At 49.3% G+C, this 21,238-nt stretch overlaps 2 protein-coding genes across 2 annotated transcripts; both read right to left on the reverse strand.

Moving 5' to 3' along the window:
* Positions 1–9,453: 9,453 nt before the first annotated feature.
* Positions 9,454–15,540, reverse strand: LOC117020165 (melanoma-associated antigen B5-like). The gene is made up of 3 exons (XM_033102430.1): positions 15,443–15,540; positions 15,272–15,395; positions 9,454–10,650 (listed from the first exon to the last, which is right to left on the reverse strand). Exons 1-3 carry the CDS (start codon positions 15,538–15,540, stop codon positions 9,454–9,456), a joined length of 1,419 nt encoding a protein of 472 aa, XP_032958321.1.
* Positions 15,541–19,789: 4,249 nt separating this feature from the next.
* LOC117020174 (melanoma-associated antigen B1-like) lies at positions 19,790–20,799 on the reverse strand. The gene is given in 2 exon segments (XM_033102441.1): positions 19,790–19,935; positions 19,938–20,799. Coding segments are annotated over 2 exon segments (1,008 nt in total).
* Between the last annotated feature and the right edge of the window lie 439 nt (positions 20,800–21,238).

Genomic DNA, 21,238 nt, shown 5'->3' on the forward strand with positions numbered 1-21,238 from the left:
CGCGGGGTCCGCGAGGCCTCGGGGCTCGCAGCCATTTGAGGCCTCCCGGGATGGGGGTGGGGGGTGGGGCGGGGCAGGGCCCTGGGGGGCTGCCTGTTTCCAGGGGCAGGGGCTTGGACTGTCGGGGCAGGTCCCCGCACTGTACCTGGGACACCTGGCACCTCGACGCCCGCAACACGAGCCGTGGGCCTCCTCTTTTCTGCTCACCTGAGCCCGCAGCTAGGGGACGGGCCGCCCTCTGGGCAGCCTGGCTCCCTGGCAGTGGGGCGGGGCCGCGTCCTGGCGTGGGTCTGGGCGGGGCGGGTGCACGGGAGGGGGTTGGGGGCTGGGGGAGAGGCCCGCAGGACTGGCACTCAGGAGCCTTTTCTGGACTCTGAGCAGGTCCTGGGGCTTCTCCTGCTGCTCACCCGAGTCAGCTGGCCTCGGCCCGAGGCTCTCAGGGCGCTCAGAACCCCCAGTAGGAAATATTTAGGGTCGTGAGCCAAGCGGCCTTGCGTGGGGCCGCCCAAGACTGGCAGTAATGGGTGACACCCCCCGCTGTCCTCTCTGTCTTCCCTTGACTCCTTGTAGCTGCTGGGCCACCTCCTCTGTGTCTACCTGAGGCCAACCTCTCACATCAAAGACTGCAACTGCCTTGCCTGAGACTCCTGATACGTGTGCTGGTACACCCCACCTGGCCATTCCTGCCTGAGGGCTCCCAGAGATGGCTGCAGGGTGTGAGAATCCTGGGGGCTCCAGTATTCTGAGGTAATGAACTTGCACTGTATTGTATCATAGCAGGCCTGTAAGTCATCCCTTGTCTAACTTAAATCCTTCCTGTACTAAGTCCCTCTAGAATCACATGGAGAAAGTGGGGTGCCCAGTAGCCTGATAGCTCTGCCTGGGGCCTCTGTTGGCTGACATCAGTGTTGATCGCTGCACGTTTCTGGAACGAATTTCTGTCCTCTGTCGTCATGTGCAACCAGTGTGATAGTTGCTATTCTAGTTTAATCCAAGCCTGAGATGGTATTAAGGTGATCATTTCAAAAGCACAGTCCTCATCTACTAACAAAGTTTCAGATGGTCACTGTACAATCTCTGGACTCACACTGCCCCAAACAATTCAAACTTTCATCCTGATGTTACCCCATGGCCCCGGCACCCGGCTATGAGGTACTGCCTCGGGTTCTTTCAGGGAAACATTCGAAATTCATTGTCCCGGGGCACTCGGGAAGAAACAAGGCCCAAACTTGACAAACTTTCCTCCAACCATCCCTGTCTTCTACAGGCCAGTCTCTACTTCATGGCAAGCTGCCAGCTGCCCCACACAATTACTAATTCAGTATAAACCTAGTGCCTCTCAGCGGTTTCTCATTACTTTTTTACTATTTTTTTTTTTTTTTTTTTTTTTTTTTACAATATTCTGTTCCCCTGAGTGGACGATTCAGGTTTGATCTTTAAAATCTTTCCTTCAACCAGTCCTCTCAATCTGACGTTATTTCCTGCTATAGAATAGTCTCAGCTTCAGAGCACTCTCCTACCTGCCCACACAGAGGTTCTAGTTAAACACTGACCTTGTGTACCCAGGGGTTGTCATGTTTTTTGTTTTACTATTGTTGTTAATATTGTTTTTGTTATTCCTTAATTTTTCCAGGGTCGATTTGGAGTATGGGAAACAGCAGCCTGAGTTTGTCACCTTTCCAGTTATAGGTTAGGCAGTAAGTCTGTGACTACGTTAAGGAGTATTGACCTATGGACAATATTCTCCTTCCTGTCAATAAATATAGTATACTGCTCTCAGACTTCTTTTTCATAAGCCTATCAGTACGTTTTTATAGGTGCTCATGAAGAACTTGTACATTTCTGTTTGGTTTTCTATTAGGTATGTTTTGTGTATTATTGTTGTTTTGAATGGCATATTTTCCGTTACATGTTGTAATTTGTGATCTCGTTTGGCCAGATTCCTGAATTTGCTGTAGTGATCTTTGGTACGTCAGCTTTTCCAAGTTTCCTATATATCTGAATACTTCCTGCAACAAGTTTTAGGTTTTTAATAAGGAGATCATATTGTTACTATCATTATCTCTTTCTTTTCACTATTCTTACTTCTTATCTATTTTGGTGTTTGTATTCTTGTATAATAGTTTTGTACTGGGTATGTATTTTCATCCAATTGTAAACAGTGTTTTTCATACCATATATCTTTGTCATCTTCATGACTCTATTGGGTATGCTTGTATTGTTTCACATTGAGTATGTTCATAGTAGATTTCACAGAATGGAAATTCTCTGCTACTGCTAAAAGTTATTATCTCGAACTGGTGTGAATTTTTGTCAAATGCTTTTTCTTTTTTAACAATTTTTTTTATTTCTCAATTACAGTTGACATGCAATATTATTATATTAGTTTCGTGTGTACAACATAGTGATCACACACTTATGTAGCTTACGAGGCGATCACCCTGATAAATCTCGTACCCATCCGACACCATACATAGTGATCACAATCTTACTTCTTGTCTATATTCCGTATGGTCTTGTCTATATTCTGTATGCCATGACTATTTTGTAACTACGAATTTGTACCTCTTAATCTCATCCATCGTCCCCCATCAAAACGTTCTCTGTATGTATGAGCTTGTTTCTGTTTTGTTTGTTTATTTTGTTTTTTAGATTCCACATGTAAGTGAAATCATATCGTATTTGTCTTTCTCTGACTTATTTCAGTTGGCACAATACCCTGTATGTAGGTCCATCTATGTTGTTGCAGACAGCAAGATTTCATTCTTTTTTTTAGTGGTTCCGTAATGTTCCATTGTATGTAAGATGTACGACTTCTTCTTTATCTGTTGATGGACACTTGGTTTGCTTCCATATCTTCACTCTTGTAAATAACACTGCAGTGAACATACGGATGGATGTCTTTTGGAAATAGTGTTTTAGGGTTCTTTGGATAAATACCCAGAAGTGAAATTAATAGGTCCTTTTTGTCTCTTGTAATAGCCTTTGTTTTAAAGTCTATTTTGTCTAGTATAAGTATGGGTACCCCAGCTTTTTTTCCGTTTGTTTGTTTGTTTGTTTCCATTTTCATGAAGTATCTTTTTCCATCCCTTTACTTTTTGTCAGCATGTGTCTTGCGATCTGAAGTGTGTCTCTTGTAGGCAGCATACGTAAGGGTCTTGTTTTCATGTCCATTCAGCCCCACTATGTGTTTTGATTGGAGCATTTAATCGATTTATATTGAAACTAATTTTTGATAGACATATAGCTACTGCCATTTTATTATTCATATTTTTTTACCTGTTTTTCTTCTTCTTAAAGACGCCTCTGACATTTCTTGTAACAGTGATTTGGTGGTGATAAACTGCTTTTTCTTTTGCTTGTCCGGGAAGCTCTTTATCTATCCTTCGATCTAAATGACAGCCTTGCTGGGTAGAGTAGTCTTGGTTGTGTCCCTGTTTTTCATCACTTTGACTATTTCCTGCTAATTCCTTCTGGCCTGCAAGCTTCTGGTGAGAAATCACCTGACAGTCTCTTGGATGCGAGCTCCCTTGTACTTGACTCTCTGCTTTTCTCTTGCTGCTTTTAAGATTCTCTCTTTTCCTTTAACCTCAGAGACTTTTGCTTTGCCCTTGCACATGGTCGCGTGGTTCCCCCTTTTTGTGCTAATGTAGTGATTTCCAGTTGACAGTGTTTTCTGATGTTAATTAACTGCTATGTTGGAAATACTCTGTATTTATTTAGAATATCTGTCCCTATGTGACTAGGTTGGGCCTAAGTATTGTTTTATTGAGGGATCGCGCCTGGTGTTTGTATGAAGTAGAGGTAGCCTGTTAAAACGGTTGACTAATTCCCTATCGTTTTGTATGATTTAGAAGAGTTTGCATGAATCGATGATTAGTTTTTCTTTTGCTATCTGGTGTTAACAAGTACCCAAACCAGGGTGGTCTTGGAGGTGTAAAATGTTGCCTAGGGTTGGACTGTAGTTTCTGTTGGTATCATGTGGATTGAAGATTTCTGTTTCTCTGTGGATCTATTTAATTATTTACAATTTGCTAAAAATGCTCCATTTTACTTCAATTTTCATATTAAAGATATGATATTTAAATAAAATCTTCTTATTATAGAAATTCTCAAACATACACAACAGTATGGAGAATAGAATAGTGAACCCAATTACCTGACATGCATCATTAACAATCCTCAATTTTTATAAGTAGGATCTTGTGCACATTAAGCTTTAGGTCTTTGTTTGGTTATTGGCAGGCACCAATAACCAAAGAGGTAACAATGTGCACTTAGTTAGGAAATGCGTGTCTACTGTCTCTTTTTGGTGATGTTGGCAGTCATCACTTTTATCCGTAAATACATTAGAGACTGCAGGATGTTAATTCTCTAATTCTAAAATTCCTTTGAGTTTATAACTTGAAATTCTTCTTTAGGTAGAACTTTATCCTTGTCCACTGTTTGTCATCTTGAAATATCGGTAATACTTATTTATAGTGTTCTCTGGCTCTGGATTCTGCTGTGTCTGAAATAAATATGGCTACTCCAGTTTTCTTTCATTTGTGTCAGAATGGTATATCGTTTTGCATCCCTTTACTTTACCTGTATCTTTATTTTAAGGTGGGCTCGTTGCAGGCAATATGTAATATGGTCTTGTTCTTCTTTTTCTAATCTCTGACAATTTCTGTCCTTTAATTAGTGTATTAGGACTACTGACTTTTCAATTAATGATTGGTATAGTTGGATTCATATCTACCATATTAGTTACTGTTTTCTATTTGTCACCCTTGTTCTTCGTTTCTTTTCTGTCTCCCAGTCTTTTGCTACCTTCCCGGGTTTTAATTGAGCATTTTACATTATTCCATTTTCTGTCCTGTTTAGCGTATCAATTGTACTAATTTCTTTACTTACTGCAGTGGATGCCCTAGAGTTTGAAGTTTACACATTTATAACTAATCCAAGTCCACGTTCTAACAGTGCACTACCAAGTCCTGTTCCCTATGATACTCGTATTGCTGTCATTCATTTCACTTATTCATGAGGTATAATTACCGAGTACGTTGCTGCTGTTATTATTGTAAACTGTTTGTTATCTGTTAGATCAAATAAGCAAAAGTAACGTATTTTATCTTCATTTATACCCTCTCTAACACTCTTCCTGTCTTTATGTAGACCTGAGTTGCTGGCCTTTATCATTTTCCTTCTCTCTGAGAAACTTAGTTTAACATTTTTTTCAAAGCGGTTCTAGTAACGAATTACCCCAGTTTTTATTTGTCTGAGAAAATCTTTCATTGTCCTTCACTTCGAAGGATAATTTCACCTGGATGCAGAATTTCAGGTTGGTGCTTTTTTACTTCCAACACTTTAAAGCTTGAATTCAACTCTCTTCTTACGTGCATAGTTTTTGAGGCGATGGCCAATGTAATTCATATCCTTGATTCTGTGTAGGGAAGGTGCCTCCCTCTCTGGCTTTTTTCAAGAAATTCTCTTTTTATTTAGTTTTCTCCAGTTGAATGTGGTATTTCTAGGTATAGGTTTCTTGGTATTTATACTGTTTGGAATTCTCCGAACTCCCCGGATGTGTGGTTTCGTGTTTGTCATTAATTTTGGGAAAACCTCAGTCATTATTACTTTATGCATTTCTTCTGTTTCTTTGTTTCTTTCTCCTCCTTCTAGTGTTGCTACCACTCAAATGTTACACACACCTTTTGTCATTCAAAAGGGGGCCGTTCCCTCTCAAAGAGAGAAGACAATAGTTCTTGGGTATTCTCCTGTCCTTTTTGTTCTTTTTCTTTTTTTTCTTTGCATTTCAGTTGAAAGTTTTATCGACAACTTCTCAAGTTCCCGGTGTTTTTTCCTCAGCCATGTTCAGTCCACTGGTGCGCCCATCAAAGACTTTCTTCATTTCTCTTTTTTATTTCCAGTATTGGTTTTTGATTCTTTCTTAGAGTTGACATCTCTCTACTTACATTCCCTACCTATTCTTGCCTGTTGTTCACTTTTTCCGCTGTAGCCCTTAGCATATTAATCATTGTTATTTTAAATTACTTGCACGATAATTCTAGGATGTGGGCCATATCTGATCCTGAATCTGATGCCTGATCTGTCTCTGCAAACTGTGTTTCTTGTCTTTTATTTTGCCTTTTAATTTTTTGTTCAAAGTCAGACATAACGTACTGGGTCAAAGGAACGGGGGTAAGTAGGTCTTTTGTGTGAGGTTGTGTTTTTCTGGCCCAGACTCAGGCTGTTACTATCTGATGGAGCTGTAGGTATCAGAAGCTAAATTTCCTGAGGTGTCCTTCTTTTCATCTCCCTTGTTCTTCTTAAATAGGGTCTGAGATGTGCAGGCGTTTCCCTTGTAATCCTTTGTTATTATACAGGAGCTTTGCTGATGTGGTCGTGAGGTGTGGGGTGAGTGGTGATATTGTATGATCGGATGACTAGATGTCAGATGTTTAGTGGACCTGTTCCTCTGGGCTATGATTTCACAAGTGCTTTTCAGTTTTTTCACCCCTTAGGTAAAGGAAGTCGAGAGGCCTTATAGTTGGGCATTTCGTCTCCCCCAGATTGTTTAGGCTCTGGTGAAACCCTAGTCAGTTAGGTTCTGATAAATAGTTTGTCTTTAAACGGGCCTTTTTATAAAGAACAGGTTGCTTTAGGCATTTTTCAAAATGGCTACTTTTTCCTTCCCCCTGCTGAAAGTACAAAGGTGAGGACCTCGTAGGGCTCCTGGAGGTGAAACTCACAAAAGTTTACGAGTCCCTGTTAAACTGGACCTGCCTGGAGTTTTTACATCTCAAGCTAGTCTACACTGAGCCTCCAGCAATTTGGCAAATATACTGGTTTTCTTATCCTGTTATTGGCTCTAGCAGTGGTTTCTGCTGTTGGACTTCTGCTCCAAAGAGCTTTGATTCTCTGTATCTCCCACTCAATCTCTTCATTTTGGGGGGCAGCATTGCCTTGTGACCTCAGTTCTCTGATGGAGCTAAGAAGATGGCTCCGTTTTCAGTATGTTCCGCTTATTTCTTGTTGGGAGCATGGGCATGACAGTTGACGCTCATTCCGTGCTGGACTGACAGCTGGAAGTGACCACGAAAAATCCACTTTCCAGCTCACTCAGTGTCTGGGGCAGAATTCCTTTCCTTTTGTCTATAGGAGTTAGTGTTTGTTTCCTGTTTGTTGCTTAGAGGAAAAATTCCTTATCTAAACGATCAAGTATATGGTGAGGGAAGGAGGAGTGACTTTGGGTGGTGAACCCACAACATGATATAGAGATGATGTATTACAGAATACCTGTATACCTGAAACCTATGTACCTTTACTGACGATTGTCACCCCAATAAACTTTGATAAAAAAGAAAAGACAAACAATACACAGAACCTGCAATTTCATGCCACATTGCCCTCTCCATAAGCTATTCAAAACATGGAAGATTTCTCCTTGAAGACAAGCAGGATAGTGAGCGCACGCTTTTGACGTGCAATGTAATGCAATTGCTGGACATCCCAGCACCTTTGTCGCAATCTATTCCTTAGAATCAAGCCACAGGCCCTACCTGCACTTGAGGATAGGAATACACAAAGGTATAATCACCAGTAGGTAAGGATCATGTGTGCCCAGTACAATTCTGTCTACCGCAGCCTGCCCTTTAGGCCCCGTTGTTTCGTGTCCCTACCTTATGCAAAACGTGTCCCCTCCCAAGATCCTTACATACTTGATTCAATTACAGCATCCCCTCAAAATTCCAACCTCGTGGTCTATATCAGGTCAACCTGGAAATGATGATGAGTCTTCAGGGGTGTAGTTGTGAAGTATTCCAACTGGACACATTACATCTTTATGTGTGGATCTATGAAACAAGAGAGACCATTGTGTCCCCCAAAATTCTTGTTGAAGTCATAACCCTCCGTATCTCAGAAAGGCACTGTAGTTGCCAATCAGGTCTTCAAAGGATGGTTAAGTTAAAAAGGGGACATTAGGGTGGGCCATAATGCAGTCTGAGTGGTGTCCTTATAAGAAGAGATGACGACACACAAGGTGACACCAGGGACACACTCACACAATGAGACAGCCACGTGAAGAGGGTAGTTGTCTACAAGCCAAGGAGAGAGGCCTCAGAGGGAACTAACCCTGCCAGTTCTCGACCTTGGACTTCCAGCCTCCAGAACAGTGAGAAAATGAATTTTGGTTGGTTAAGCCACCCAGTCTGGGGTATTTTGTTATGGCAGCCCGAGATAACTACTACACTGCCCCAAGTGGACATTTCTTGCTGGGTTATCTACCATCGCAATGCAATTCACAAGAGCATGTTTTATGGCCTTTGGTTTACCCCATGAGGTGAGGAAGGGATTTCCGCACTATGGTCATGGAGTGTCCACACACACAACACTGGACACTGCAGAGATGAGATAGACAGCCATTTATTAACCATGTGTACTCGCAGGACGGGGAGGACACCGCGTGCCCCACTGTGCCACACGGGGGTTGCACTCGGGAACACAGTGAAGAGACAGTGTCTTTGGGAGGGGGCGTCTTTGGTATCAAGAGGGTGAGCTAACCCCTAGTTCCCATGGCAACGTATAATCAGATTGTCTGCAAAATTCTGCAGGCTGGTAGGGAACGGATGACTGCTGCTTAGGAATGAGCAAGATCTATGCCTTGTCCCCTTATAAAGCTGGTTGTTTGTTAGGGGACCTTATGTGCAAATGAAGACTGTGGAGAGGAACGTGCATTTAGGGGACGTGAGACCCTGCTGGTTTCACCAAATGTCCAGGCCGCCCATATCATTGGGCCTTAATTTTGGACCTTTCCCCACAGTGCAGTTTTCCAGTCATTTTCTCTCAACTCAGACACCTCATCTGAGGATCTGGCCTCTGCTCACCAGTCCCATAGCCTCATACAGTCCACCGTGTAGTTTAGTGTAAAAGTGTATTGTGGGGACTGACTTGTAGCTTCCAAAACTTAAACTGCCTTGCCGCAGGGGTTATATGCTTGAGTGCTTTCACCTGGAACCCCTCCCGTCTCACTCATCCTTTTCCCTTTCCTGTAAGTCATAGAGGGGATGTCAACATCTTCCTCACATGACTGAAGCTCCAAGCTTCCAAAGTTCTATGGGCAGAGGCTGCGTCTTTATCTCTGCAACCCCAGTACTAGCACAGAGCCTTCCAAAGCGCAGATGCTCAATTATGTTTTGGGAATAGAGGAGAGAGTGAGTGAGAGGTCTGGTCTAACTTGTTAAGATTTACTATCTCCTACATTCTTTGATACGCTAAGCATATCAAGATATAAATCAATTTTACAAAACAAAAGACCGAAAGGAGTCACCAAAATGAAACTTTTATGACGTTTTATTATTTTTTCTATTCCATTTTCCGAAAAGTTTTATTGTGGGATTCTTTCACATTTCCACTGAAGTCCCTCTTGTGATGTAATTTTTTTAAATTTTTATCTTCATGATAAAAAATTCCTCAGACATCACTAGGGGTGAGAGCAGCCAGGGCCGTGATATCATGTCTGGCTGTGGCACCAGTGGCAGCCCTGACCGACTCTGTAGCTCGTGTTCTCTCTTCATCTCTCAAAGCCTCTTCATACCAGGGTGAGAAAGCACTAGGGCCTGTATCACCACCCTTGGCCAAGAATTGTAGGACTTGCATCTTGCTTGTTTCAGCGCGAGCTCTTGGGCCCCACAGAAACTCATAGCGTGCCGGATCGCTGTCAGGTACCTGGCGGTATTCTAGGTACTGTAGCTGCACCAGATCTGTGTTAATAAGCTTCCAGGGCTCCCCGTAGATGCGGTGCTCCCTTCCAGCGTATACTTCCATTATGTTCAGGAATTTCCAAATGTCTTCCTCAGTGGCAGAGTTGCCCTTCATGAAAATCACGCCCAGGATACTCATGAGGAGACCGGTCTTTGGTAACCCGTTGCCAGCATACACCCTCCCATTATTGGGGAGGTTCAGTTTGCTGACGAGGTCATATGCGTGGTTGCTTGAGTCGACTTCCTTCAAATCAACTGCAAAGACGGCCTCAATATGATCAGAGGCTGTTTTGATGAGGTCAGCAAATTGGTCTGGGTTAATTTCGCCCACAATCTTCAGCATGTCTTCCTTCAGAATGGGCTCTTGCATTTCATACTTGCACAGGAGAAATTGCTCCAACAAATCCAACTTCGTGGTTAGAAGATCACTGCATGAGGTCTCGGGAGATGGGACCTCAGAAGACCACGAATGTTCCTTATCTTGACTTTTATCACCTTTGTCAGATCTTGTGTCTAAAGCACCTGAAGAGGTAATGGTGGTAGACGAGGGTCTCCAAGACCCCTGGTAAGTGCTACTTGTCTCAGTAGCTGATGGCCTTTGAGGATCACCATCCAAAACAGAAGAGCAGGAGGGGGACTCGTCTCCCACAGCTGCAGCTTCCTGAACTCTCTTGTGACTCTTGGAGTCAGCACGGGTTTGGTTGTGTTTCTTACGGGCACGGGCCTTACCCTTCCGTCGCCGAGGCATGTTGACACAGGTCAGGCACAGCAGGCCCCGGTGTGGGCAGAGCAGGAGATGCCAGTACCTGGAGGAGGGAGAACGAGACGGTGTGGCACCTTTGCGGGGAGATACCACCTTGGCCTTAACCAAGGGCACCTCTTTAAGGGTCTGAGGGCCGTCAGCGCTCTGGGAACCCACAGGGTTCCTCTCTGATCAGCCTGTCTGCTGAAAACCCTGTAGAGAAGCTTAGAGCGTACCTAGGACAGAGCCACACAGCCCTTTCTAGATGTTACTGGGGCGACAGCAGGGCCTGTCAAGGGGAACCCCTTTGTCCTGGGTTTGGGAAGTGCTCTCAGTTCACATTCAGGATGATTATGTGAATGATTGGCAAGAAGCCCCTCCCCCACGCCCCGCTGTGGTTCTCAAGTTGCCACTTAAATCCTCCATGCCACAAGAGTGAAGAGAGATGGTGCTTCTGGTAGAGAGTGCACCCAAAACTGACGTCTCTCTGGGGCCCTCTCTGTCCTACACTTTTTGGAGTCATCAGTTCTCATTGAGAATGCTCACCTGGTCCCAGGTAGGGATTGAGAGGCGTCCTTCCTGCTGACTGTTGGCTTTACCTTCACCACATGTTCAGGGTGGTGGGTGGTCCCTCAGGCTTCACTCAGTCTCCTTCCCTGGCACAGCTAGAGCCAGGGTCTCCTCTCTCTGCTTCAGGCCTATCTCATACTAACTTCAGCACCTACCCAAGAGCCGACAGGAAGAATAGAGTTTCGCCTCCTCTGGCTGCATTTGCCTGGCTTCTCCCAAATGAAGGATGCACGAACGAGTTGAGGTCCCACCCGGGCTCACTCAAATCCTGTTTGAACGCCTGGGTGTATCTAAGATTCTTCCCTCTGCTGAACTGTGCCTGCACCTCTCCGACAAAAGCCTTCACTCACTGTGATTCCCCGAGGGGAAATTAAGGGGCGCTTCTCCCTGACAAATGCCTGGGCCTCCTTGAATGACAGTAGGTAGGGATACTGAGGTGTCCTCTCTCTGTGTTTGGGGTGAGTGGTCCGCGCAGTGATCGTGCTCCATACCCTGACTCTCCACTGACCAGGAAATCCTCCCTGTGCTGACCTGCTGCCAGCACCACAGCCCCAGGCCCCCACCCCCATGATGTACTGACACAAAGTGAGAAAGCACATGGGGCTTTGCACTCGCTGGGACCCTCCCATGCAATGTCGGGTGGTGATCTGCGTCGCCCCAGTTCCTGGGTCTGGGGTCCCTTCACTCCTCCCTTCAGGCCTGACCTTCATTCTTTGGGGCCTGCGATTTCTCCCTCAGCTGTGCTGAGCCAGAGTCCACCACTTCCAAACCGAGGCCTTTATTCTCTGACACCTCGGGGGGTATGCGAAGGACTTTGGCACTAACTGCCATTTTGAGGCCTCCCAGGAATGGGGGTGGGGGTGGGGCAGGGCAGGGCACTGGGTGGCTGCCTGTTTTCAGGGGGGAAGAGGGTTGGAGTTGTCGGGCAGGTTCCCGCACTGTACCTTAGGACACCTCGCACCCTCACACTAAGACAAGATGAGGGCCTCCTCCTGCTCACCCTATGCCCGCAGCTCTGGGATAAGGCCTCACTCTTAGACAGGGCTTCTCTCTGGGCATCCTGTCTCAGTGGCAGTTGGACAGGGCCCCTTCACGTGCGTGGGTATGGGCGGATCGTAGGGCGGGGGTGTGGAAGGGGGAGGACTGCAGAGTGGGAGAGAGGCCTGCAGGAATGGCGCTCAGGAGCCTTTTCTGGACTCTGAGCAGGTCCTGGGGCTTCTCCTGCTGCTCACCCGAGTCAGCTGGCCTCGGCCCGAGGCTCTCACGGCGCTCAGAACCCCCAGTAGGAAATATTTAGGGTCCCAGGCCAAGCAGCCATGCGTGGGGCCGCCCAAGACTGGCCGTAATGGGTGACACCCCCTGCCCCTCCCCGCCACCCCCCCTCCCCCCGCAGTCCTGTCAGGATCTTCCCTTGACTCCCTGTGGGTGTGGGTCCACCACTCCTGTGCTGACCTGAGGACAACCCCTCACGTCAAAGACCGCTTCTCCCTGAGACGCTGATTCGTGTCATTTTCGGCTTGTAATACCAGCCTGGTTTTAAGGAAGACTCCATTTGCAGTTTTCCCCAAGGGCACTGCTCGAAATGCCCACAGGGCTCCTGTTCTAATCGGCCTGTCCCCTTCAGGCTGCATCCCGTGTGCTCTGACTCTAGCATACTGACGGGACAGCAGGGGCTGGCCGTCTTTTCGTTTGAGAAGTCTCTCGTTTCATGTTCACGGGCATCATTCCATTGGTGCAGTTCATGGAACCCATGAGAAGAAAGTGAAGGGGATCCTCAGGGTGTCACCCCTGTCCAGGTCCCCAGTGGGGAGTTTTCTGTCCCGGTCACTTTGGGGTCCTCAGTCCTCAATAAGGGCCCTTACTTTGGCTCCACATAGGGCCTGGTATGGCCACCCCTTTAGTCGAATGGTGGCTCCACTTTCAAACTAAGGATTTCACCTGCCACAGACCTGATGTAAATAAGTGTTGGGGGAGCTTCAGCGGGAGAGCCCGGTAAAACCAGGGATGTGGCCAGATTCTTTGTCATCCCTATGATTTAGTGGTGATGGTCCCTCAGTGGTTGCTTCCACCCCTGTTCTGGCCCAGATTTCCTCCCCAGCCCTCAGGCCTACCCCTCCGACTAAGGCCAGCACCACCCTGAGAGCCCTAGGAGGAAGTGAGGGTCCCCGCCTCTGGCCATACCTGTCTGGGACTCCTGAGGCCAGGTAAGGAAGAGAATTCTGTCGTGTTTCCCCTGCTGTGAGGTGTGTGGTTCCCTTGGTCCTCACAGTCTTCAGGTCGGCCTCTGGAAAGCCTAGAGATCCTCCCCCTGCGGGCCTTGGGCCACACCCCTTAGAGTAAGTCTCTCACCCCTTTGTGACACCACGGGAGGAAGTGAGTATGTCACATCCTGTCAACAGTGCCCAGGTATCCCGGGGCAGCCAGCAGGGCCAGGGCTCTCTGTGGTCCTGTCAGTTCTGAGCGTGGAGGGTTCCCTACATCCTGACTCAGGGTCCTCCCCTCCGCTCCCGGCAGGGCCGGGGACGTCTTCCTTGGCTTCCCTGAGGACCCTCCCCTGAGACCAGGGCCCTCCATTCTGCCCCCCTTCTCTCCGAGTCAGTCTGACAGCCGTGCCCAAGGCATCCCAGGGTTGGTGGCTGGGGCAGTCTCTGTGCCACCTCACTGCCCTGGGGTCTGTGGTACCCTGTTGTCCCTCCGGGCTCTGCCCTTGAATGTTAGCAGGGCTGGAATGCGTCCGTCCGTGTGGTGTCCTGGGTCTCAGAGCCACAGACCACGGTGCTCCCTTCCTGGGGTGCCAGAGCGGGAAGGTCAGGGAGTGCCGCATGAGGCCGTCCTCCCTGCGCCCTTCCTGGGGTGACAGCAGGATTCAGGCTCCTTGGGGCCTCTCCGTTCAGGGTAGGAGTGTGCCCCCAATGCTCACTCGGGACCCTTACCTGACTAACGCTGGGCCCCGGGACTGCTCCTTCTTGCAACTTAAGGTCACCCACATGGAACCCAGCTCGCATGTCCCCGACCACCCTGCAAGTAGGGGAGGGGATGCTCAGCCCGACAGCCGTGTCCGGGCCTTGTGGGTCTGAGAGCAGACGGAAGCCAGTCTCTCTCCAGTGACCAAGTGGTGTGTCTCATCAGCCCTCATTCATCAGAGTCTTCCTCTCGACTCCTGTCTCCTCTGAAAGGCTTCCTGGGCAATGGTACATCCTTGAAAGCTCTTGATTAGTCTCCGCACTGCAAACCCAGCAGAGACCTTGTTGTGCCCCAGGAGCGGTGCGAGGCGGGGCAGGTGCGGCAAAGGCAGAGGAGGGCCCACGACAGGGGTTGTGTTATCAGAGAAAACACAGCGATCTCTTCCTTCTCTTCACTGGCCACACTTAGCCTCTCATCCGACTGCACTTCTAATAGGTCTGCTTTCCAAAGGGTAGGGGCTGAGCCCACTGATTTTGTGAGCCCCTGATCTTTTGAGGTTTATTGATGTCTGCTTTCTAGACTCTGTGGACATGTGATGCCTAAAACACCTGGCTTGTGCGCTGTGATCCTCCGCCCCAGGGCAAGCGCACAGGGCCCCTTCTAGTCTGGCCCCGGGTGGAGGTTCCTCTCGTTCTCCCACACCCCAAAGGAACCGTCAAGATGTCCTTTCCATGCCAGTCTTTGTCTCTCAACTCTGAGACCCGTTCTCTGAGGGTCTGGCCCCCGCCCACCACTCCCACAGCTTCATCCAGCCCCCCATGCAGCCTGGCTTCAAATGAGCTCTCCGCCATCACACCGTCGCCCCAGGACTGGCAGTTCCCCAAGGCCCAACACGGCCTTGGTCACGTGATGTACAGTAAATCGGTGTCAAGAAGACATGGAGGTTTTCAACTTGTTTAGAATAACTAAAGTGTTCGTCTTCAACCTGATTGATAATAAATGTGACGTCCATGACAATAATAAACCTAGATTCTGAAGCAAAACAAGCCATCTGTTAGCAAGGGAAACATTAACAAAAAAAATATTGACCTAAAAACTGCTCATCTCAACAAGGAAGAAAACCACACAGGATACGTGTTTCAGTCCCGCTGGCGCCTCCTTTGCTCTACTACTTAGAAGGCTGGCTGCTCTCTTCCAGCCCGAGGTGAAAAGCCAGCCCGAGACCTCACTACACGTGGGGGGAGCTGTGCGAGGTGGCCTTGGAAGGCGCCCTGGCCTTGGCAACATGGGCAGCCCTGGCTGCGGCTCTCACCTCTGCTCTCTGTGCCGTCTCTCTCAAAGCCTCCTCATACAGCTCTGGGAAGGCACGGGGGACGGTCTCGTTGATCTTGTCCCTGATCTCCAGCACGCTCGTCCTGGTGGTCTCCGCGAGGGCTCTTGCGCCCCAGGGGAACTCGTAGTGTGGAGGATCACTGCCGGGCACCTGGGGGACTCCCGGTACTCGGGCGGCAGCACATCTTCTGTAATGAGCTTCCAGGGCTCCCCACACCTGAGGTGCTTCTTAGCCGCATAGACGCCCATCCTATTCACCTCTTCCCAGATGTGCTATCGGTGGCGCGGTTGCCCTTCATGGAGATGAGGCCCTGGGGATTCATCAGGAGACGGGTCACGGTTGAGTCTCCGTCACCCCTGAGACTTTTGTCTCTGCTGATGTCCGATTGGCTACGTAGGTCTCCGGAGGGTTCCGTGGGGTTGACTTGCTGCCTGTCAAGGCCGCAGACCTGTTCATTCTGTCAGCGGCTGTCGTGAGGATCTGCAGGAAGTGTGCCTGGTGCTTTCTCTTGACAATCTTCAGCAGTGCTGCCTTCACAGTAGTCTCTTTCGTGTTATATGCTGGGAGTGCGCCCACCGTCCTGAATTCCCGCTTACGGGATCTGTGCAAAAGGTGCTCTCAGTGGGGCCGGGCCCTGGGAGGTGCTTCTACTTTCCTCGTCTTGGCTCTTGGCACCTTTATCCGAATTGGTGTAGGAAACACCTGCAGCCGCCGTGGTGGTCAGTGGGGCTCCCTGAGGGTCCTGGGCAGTGCCAGAAGCCGGGAGCACCCCGAGAAATAGGAGACAAGGGCGAGGGGACTCTTCTCCTGCTGCTGAAGTGACCTGAACACCCCCCAGGCCCGTGGGTCTCACTCTGGGCCCGTGGACATTTGTCCTGAGCGCGGGGCTTACTCTCCTGACCCCTAGGCATGGTGGCACTGGTCAGGACAGCAGGCGCCAGTGTGGGCAGGAGAGTAGGTGAGGCCAGCACGGGGAGGAAGGAGACGGACACGGTGCGTCCAGCTCACTAGGGAGAAAGCAGCAGAAAGTGAGCGTCTCCCCACATGGCCACGGCCCAAGACAGAAAGCTGTGGGAAGCAGGTTCAGGCCTTACGTGGGGTGTTTGCACTCAAGGTTCTCACTCAGTGTCCGGCGTTTGACTCCTAAGTGTGGGCGTTAAAATTTCTCCCTCCGCTGACCTGGGACAACCCCACTGACTGAGACCCTTACTCCTCAGTTGCCGCTCAGTGGGATCAGAGGGCGCCTCTTCCTGGAACCTCCCAGGGCTGACAGTCGGAGGATTCTGTGGGGCCCCCACTGCTATGAGCTGGTTGGTCCGCAGTCTGGAGGATCCCACATCTGGCTATCAGTTCAGTGGCGATAGTGAGACTCTCTCTATGGGACCTCACTGTTCTGAGGTTGGCGGCCCCCTTAGTTCTCACCGGGTCGGAACCTGAATTTCTCCCTCGGGCCACTAGAGACCTCCAGATTCAGGCCAACACCTTCACTTCATTGAGCCTCTGGGGCTGGAAGTGAGGTGGGGACGTATCCGACTAGCCCTGCCCAGGCTTCGCAGGGCTGGAAGGTGGTGGGTCTTGGTGGCTCCCCTCTGCTCTGGGCCAGTGCCCTCCTGAGGCCTCCCTCAGCGTGCTCCCTATCTTGACGTGTAGCTCTCCCCTCCTACAAAGGCTGACAATAGCCTGACCCCCTGTGAAGAAGGGAAGTGTGCCCCATCTGGTCTCCCCAGGCTGACAGCAGTGGAAGGAATCTGTGCTGCCCCCAGTTAACGGGTAGCAGGTCCCCTCAGTCTTCAAGGCCCTCACCTTGACTCCCGGCACAGCCAGGAAGTCCTCCCTCTGCTGACTTGAGGTCCTCCTTGATGAGGTCCCTCCCCTCCAGGAGACGCCCTGGGGGGAGGTGTGACCGGTCACCTCAGGGAGCCCAGGTCTCCGAGTACAACAGTGGGACAGGGCTCTAGGTCGCCCCCTCATTTCTGGGAAGGGTACGCTCTTGGTCACTTAGTGTCACTACCTTGACACTGTTAGCCCCTTGGCTGAATGGGGCTCCCCCTTTAGTCCAAGAGTTGCAGTTCCCCCAGATCATCTCCTCCCGCAGAAACAGAGGGCTAACCTCACTCTGAACGCTCTACCTGGCCGTCCAGGGCCCACTGTGGAAGCGCAACTTGGCGCCTTCCCCTCCCTTCTGGGGTGGCTTGCCGCCTCCTCCCTAACACAGGATTTTTACCTGGCTGGCTGCCTGGCGCTGGGACGCCCCTCTCCGCTGAGTTGGACAGCCCCCCTGAAAAGCAAAGCCCCATCTCCTTGAATCCCTCCAAGTAGAAGTCAGGGGGTCCCTCATCATGCCAGGCCTTGCCTGGGCCCGCCAGGCCACACCTCGAGGGAGGGCGAGGTGCAGACCCCTCTGTTGTGTTCATCGGGGTCTTCACCTTGGCCGTGAGCCCATCTGGGGACTGTATCCTCTGCTTACCTGAAGGGACAGCCCTCAGGCCTAGGGGATCGCCTTCCTGGGACTTCCAAGACACAGGTCAGGATGAGCCGCGAATGGCCACAACTCTTTTCGTCTCTCGAGGGCGGACAGCTGGGGTGGGGCTCTAGGGAACCCAGTGCCCTGGAGGTGGTGCTTCCCTTCTGGGAAGTGTCACATCCCTACCACATCGAGAAGTTTCCTCCTGCAAACCTGGCAGAGACTGGGTCCTCATGCCAGGAGTGGTGTGACAGGGGCAGGCTGTGGCAAAATGCAGGGACCCCAGACGAGGTGCCGGGTTGTCAGAGAAAAAAACAGACTGACCGATTCCTTCCTTCCGGACTTGGCCTCTCACGTGACTTCTGTAGTGCAAGATGTACTTTTACAGGGGGAGGCTGCCCAGGATGATTTTTGAGACCCCAGTGTTTTGAGATTAACTGGCTGTGCATATGTACAGAATCATACTGTCACTGACTATTATTTCTTTTCTTCTCTATTCATCCTTCTCATTTGTATCGCTATTCTTATTGCTCTACCTATAATGTTCTAGTCCCCTGCTCTGTGTACAGAGACCTTCTTTTGGTCCCCTGAGATGCATTCCTGGAGCTGTGAGATGGAAATGGTGAATGAAAAGACACATAGTCAGACTCAGGCTGGGAGGATTGGAAAAATGTGAACTTCCTACAAATTCAAAAGAGGGATCTAGTCCCAGCTCTGTCACTTACCAGCTTTGTGGAGGTGGAACTTTTGCAGGCTATTCATCTGTAAAGGCAGTCCGGGAAGCCTTTATCGTGTACACAGGTTAGAATATACATACTGTATTACAGACGACTTGGGACGTGGATTGGGACGTAGTGGGTCTTTAATGATCAGCTGCTATTATATGTTTATTTTGAATCCCCGAAATAGTAAGAGCCCATCAGAGTTTTCCGTTTCTTAAATCCAGTACATATCAAACAATACGCAATGATCCGCAACAAACTTTCTTTAATAAGCTAAGCAAATCCAGGTAGTTTCAATATTACAAAAATAAAGACTGGAAGGAATAAGGCAATCCAATAATTGAACACAGTGAAATTTTTGTTTCTTCATTTCCTTCCTTCATTTCGGGAGCCCAAGTATGTCATCGTTGGATTCTTTTACATCTCCATGAAAATCCTGTTTCACTGCCACGTTATCTGATCTAGGTCATGAACAAAATATTGAATATTTTCAATTTGTTTTACAACTTTCAAAACTGTACCATTCAAACCTTTTCAACAGCAAAAACGTGAGAGCCATAGCATGCACATATTTATGTTCTGAACGTTCTACACCTTCTACTAAAAGAAACAACATTTGAAAACTATACTACATATCTGTATCAGTCTATTTATCTATCTTGCTGTTTTTACCTAGAGGTTACTCATGAGGAAAACGGAAAAGCAGATTAACATTGTGTTAAAATTAAACTGACCTCGACCACAATTTGTCTTACAAATTCCAAAACGGTAACTTTCAAACCCTTTACATAGAAAAGATATGATAGCCATGTCATTCACATATTCACATTTTGACGATTCTAAACCTTCGTTAAAAGACATCACAGTTGATAAAATACTACGTATCTGTCTATACCTACATCTAATCTATTTCCCTAGAAGTGAGTCGTGAAGACACATGAAATGCACATCAACACTTTGTTAAAAGTAAACCGTCCTTCACCCCGATTTGTCTTAAAACCTTCAAACCTGTTAGACAGCAAGAAATGTGACAGCCATGACATTCTCGTACGTATATTTTGAATCTTCTAAACCTCTATTAAAACAAATAACATCTGAAATGGTTCTATGTTTCTATGTGTTGATCTATCTCCGTCTCTCTCTAGTATCTGTCATCTATCTATCCTTCCGTCTTTACCCAGAAGTTACTCATGAGGAAAATGGAAAAGCAGATTAACATTTTGTTAAAACTAAACTGACCTCAACCGCCCGGTATTTGGCAGGCAGGCTGCGCTCTTCCACCCCGAGGGCAGAAGCCTGCCCCAGACCTCACTACACGTGGGGGGAGCTGTGCCACGTGGCCTTGGAAGGCGCACTGGCCTTGGCAACACGGGCAGCCCTGGCTGCGGCTCTCACCTCTGCTCGCTCCTCCTCATCTCTCAAAGCCTCCTCATACAGCTTCGGGAAGGCGCTGGGACGGTCCCTTTGAGCCTGGCCATAATCTCCAGCACTTTCATCTCGGTGGTCTCAGCGTGGGCTCTTGGGCCCCACAGGAACTCGTAGCGCGGAGGGTCACTGCCGGGCACCTGGCGGTACTCCAGGTACTCGGGCTGCACTAGATCTTTCATGATGAGCCTCTTGGGCTCCCCGAAGATGGCATGCCTCCTCCCAGCGTAGACCCCCAACATGCCTAGTGATTCCCAGACCTCCTCCTCCGTGGCGCGGTTCCCCTTCAAGCAGATCACGGCCAGGATGTTCGTCAGGAGACCAGTCTTGGGCACACTCCTGTCACTGGTCAGACTTCCCTCACTGGGGAGATCCAGCATGGTGGTAAGGGCATAGAAGTGATTGCCGGGGTCGACTTCCTTCACCTCTAGGCCAAAGACCAGCTCCATGTGCTCAGAGGCTCTCCTGAGGATCTCAGAGAACTGCTCCTTGTACTTCTTTTTGACCGCCTTTAGCATTTCCGCCCGCGTAATGCACTCACCCATTTTATACTTCCCCAGCAGGAACTGCACCAGCATGTGTGCCTTCCTGGTGAGAGGATCTGGGGGAGCCGACCCAGGGGACGGTGCTACAAGGGAGGTGCTTGGGCCCGCCTCAGCTTGGCTCTGGGCCCCTTCGTCAGATCTTGGGAATGAGACACCTGCCCCAGGAGGCCCAGCGGCTGAGGCTCCCTGAGGTTCCTGGAAAGGGCCAGGAGCAGGGCAGCTTGGGGGAGAACCCCCAGAAACAGGAGAAGTGGGGCACTCTTCTGCTGCTGCTGCAGCGGCCTGATCACCGCGGAGACTCTCAGTCTCATCTGCACCCTGGAGGCGTTTACTCTTCTGACCCCGAGGCATGATGACACAGGTCAGGCACAGCGGGCCCCGGTGTGGGCAGAGCAGGAGATGCCAGTACCTGGAGGAGGGAGAATGAGATGGTGTGTGCACCTCTGCAGGGAGATGCCCCACCTTGGCCTTAACCAAGGCCGCCTCTGCAGGTCTGAGGGCCGTCAGTGCTCTGTCTGGGGACCCACGGGGCACCTCTCTGATTGGCCTGGCTCCTCACAACCCTGCAAAGCTGCATGGAGAGTACCTAGGACAGAGCCATACCACCCTACCTGGAGTTACCAGGGTGACGGCAGGGCCAGGCAAGGGGAACCTTGTGTTCTGGGTTTGAGATGTGCTCTCAGTTCACATTCAGGATCATTATGTGAATTTTGGCCTGGCAGCCCAGCGCCCCGCTCCCCTCTGCTTCTCTCCAGTCGACACTTCAAACCCAGAATCGGCATATCTCTGG

This window comes from Rhinolophus ferrumequinum, chromosome X (genome assembly GCF_004115265.2).
Source record: "Rhinolophus ferrumequinum isolate MPI-CBG mRhiFer1 chromosome X, mRhiFer1_v1.p, whole genome shotgun sequence".
Taxonomy (NCBI): domain Eukaryota; kingdom Metazoa; phylum Chordata; class Mammalia; order Chiroptera; family Rhinolophidae; genus Rhinolophus; species Rhinolophus ferrumequinum.